The sequence below is a fragment of the Stegastes partitus genome, unplaced genomic scaffold (assembly GCF_000690725.1).
Source record: "Stegastes partitus isolate 25-593 unplaced genomic scaffold, Stegastes_partitus-1.0.2 Scaffold352, whole genome shotgun sequence".
NCBI classification, from domain to species: domain Eukaryota; kingdom Metazoa; phylum Chordata; class Actinopteri; family Pomacentridae; genus Stegastes; species Stegastes partitus.
Window position 1 is genome coordinate 3,365 of NW_007578083.1, and position 3,093 is coordinate 6,457.

A 3,093-nucleotide genomic window follows, 5' to 3' on the forward strand; every position below is an offset into this window, starting at 1 on the left:
TGTTCTGCTCATCCGGTCCGATCTCACATTTTGTGCAATGAACATCTCGTCTGTAAGAAGTCCAGGAGTTTGCTTTAAGATGCGTTCAAAGACATACTGCGATGGAAGAGTTTGTTATAAATGGAGAACGTCTGTGAAGATTCATCCAGGTCACGGTTGTTCTCGTAGATTAACGGTAGCAACTGCTGGAGCTCCTTGAAGACGTTCCACCTCTCATCCAACAGGCTTCATCAGGTCTGACAGGGAGTTGCAGATACTCATGGATGTGGACATATCAAGCTAATGGGCTTCTCAGACTGGCTGAAAACGTGGGTCGTCCTTTACAGGTTTCTCAGAGGGGTCCTCATCGTCCTCCTCCAGTGTTTTCACCGGCTTGTTGGATGTGGACTCGTACATGTCCATAAGTATCTGGAGCTCCCAACTGGTCAGTCAGAGCTGATGAAACCTCTTGGATGAGAGGTGGAACATCTTCAAGGAACTCAAGCAAGTTGCTCCGATTATCTACAAGAAAAAAAAAAAACACTGAAACATACAAATAAAAGTCTATTTTCATCAACACTACTGGAATAAACACCTTTAACAGCATCAGGAAACACGTCAGCGTTAAGCTGTCTGCTGTCAGTCAGTCATACTGCTAAAGCTACCGGACGTAGGTTTCTGTCTTGTTAGAAATTTGGTTTGTGCCTTTAACGGGTTACAAACTTCAACGGGACAATTATATAAATGGAATTATTTACTCTCCAAAAGAATTTGTGCCGTTCCTTGTCCAACGTCGAGGTCAGAGAAGGAGCCTCAGAGTGTTTCTGCACAACCCTGTTAAAGGAAGTCGTCGGGTTTCTGGGTTTATGCTCACTGCACAAAATTGATGAGAACGACGAAGCAGGTTGAGAATTTCAGCGACCGCCGCCGCCGCTGTCCAACAACCTGGTCGTGAAAGCTGGAGGTTTGAAATCCGCACGAACGTGTCAAAAGCCTGCAGCCGTGTCGGTTACTTTATCAAACTGTGCTGCTGTTCAGAAATATCTGGAAGTCTCAGAGGTGAGATGTGTTTTTTTTTTTTTTTACATCAAAGACAGAAACTGAGCGATTCTTTCCCGATCAGTTTCCACTGTCAAAGCTTATACTTCATAAACGAGTCCCGGATTAATTAGTACCTTCTACTTCCTGCGACAAGTCTGCAGTCGCAGCTGTGAGGGAACGAAGAGCAGCACTTAACCCGACACACGTCAGAAACACAAATGAGAAGGCATACGCAGGCTTTTCACCGCACGAGTATTAATAATGAGTTAGGTAGTTAGTGCGCAGGTTCTCCTACAGCAGGTGAGGAAGAGGAGGAGGAGGAAGATGACGACGATGACGATGATGATGATGAGGTTGACTCGTTGATCTCATGTCTCGAGAGGGAAGAACTGTCTTATGTTACAAAACTGTGCGCAAAAACACACGAAACAAACGTCTTGTTTATCAGTGACAGGATTCCTACAGTGTGTGTACCTCTTTAGCTCACTGTGTGTGTGTGTGTGTGTGTGTGTGTGTGTGTGTGTGTGTGTGCATCACATCCGCAGCAGCAGCGCTACACACACTCCTTGCAGCCGCACTCCACCGGCTTCTCCACGTCCTGCGTGAACGAGGTCCCGTCGTCGCACTCGAAGGCGAGCCGCCGGCGCCGGACCCTGAGGGGGGCGCAGCAGGAGCCGGAGGTGACGGCCGGCTCCGTCCCCGCCCGGCAGCGACCCCGGCACTCCACCCAGGAGAAGGGCTTAGACGTCTGGCAGAGGACGGTGCCGCGCTGCAGCCGGTGGTAGTCTCTGACCGGCTCGCCACGGCACGGGGACTCTGTGGAGGGGAAGCACACGGCGACGCTTAAAGGAGACGAAAACACTGAAATAGATCCTCATTTAATTATTTTTCTATTCGTTTTTACAGTCGTCCTCACATGTATTCTTACATTCCCATCAAAGAAAAGGGAAAATTCACACTCAAATAACTAGAAACTGATAAAAGGAATAATAAATAAAAATTTGCTAAATTATAATTTAGTGAAATAAGACGTTGCTTTGAATTGTGGTTGAAAAGATTAATTTTTTAAAAAAAATAAAAAAATTGTAGTTTACGGGTCCGATCACGCTTGTTTGCTTGTTCTGTATATTTTTATTTTTTAATATTTCTGTTGAACCACAATTCAAAAGCAACGTCATGATGTTCATTAAATTTTTAATTATTATTACTTTTGTCAATTTCAATTTATTCCATTGAATTTTTCTTTAACGGGAGGCTGTGAATATATCTGAGGACGACTGTATATAAAGGAGGGGGGGAAATGGATGTTGTATTTTAAAATTTGGCAGAACCAGAACCATGATGGTGGGATACTGCAATGCTTAGAAATTAAGAAGAATATGTGCTTAGTGCCTAACGGACATTTTCACTAAAACCAGAAGGTTAAACGTCTTCAAGAACCTAAAGGAGAAGTCCAGCTGCATTTGTACTAAAACTCCTATCAAGACCCAGACGACTGAGAACAGCGTAAAGTGTCCAGCCGCCGACTCCACACAAATGTTTCAGTAATTCAAATTCAAAGTCTTTGTCGCGCTGAGAAGCGACGGGCATATTTGGAAAGGCCGGGTCAGGTTTTAATTGACACGTGCGACACTCGCAGCAATAAATATTTCAAAAGCGTAAAGAAGGGAATTTGGAAGCAAAGTGCACTTGTTGGGCTCTGAGGGTTAATAAGATGCAGAACGCCAGCCGCTAAAGAAACACATTAATGGAATAACTCCACAGATTTAGACCAGAAGCACAACAGCCAGAACAAATTATAAAACTTAGCACCTCGCAGCACCGAGAACGTGATGAATTACTGTAAATGTAATAAAACGTGCACTTAACTTGATTAAAAACATCATAATTTTCAATAATGTCATAAACCTCCAATAATGCCGTAAACTGTCCCGGAGCACAGCAGGAACATTTCTACTGGTAAGTGGGTCGTCTTTTCCCTACAGATGTTCCAAAACTGTGTTCCTTACAGAATTCTACATTTTGTGTTTTAATTTTTTGGAAATTTTATGTGAGCGGAGCCTCGTTGTCCCC

General features: G+C 44.0%; 1 protein-coding gene across 1 annotated transcript in view; it reads right to left on the reverse strand.

Moving 5' to 3' along the window:
• Positions 1 to 1,441: 1,441 nt before the first annotated feature.
• LOC103359047 (slit homolog 1 protein) overlaps positions 1,442 to 3,093 on the reverse strand; it is a 95,798-nt gene continuing 94,146 nt past the window's right edge. Inside the window, exon 38 of the mRNA XM_008284228.1 lies at positions 1,442 to 1,836. Coding sequence (XP_008282450.1) covers positions 1,574 to 1,836 — 263 coding nt within the window. The 3' untranslated portion in view covers positions 1,442 to 1,573. The remainder of the gene's footprint in view (positions 1,837 to 3,093) is intronic.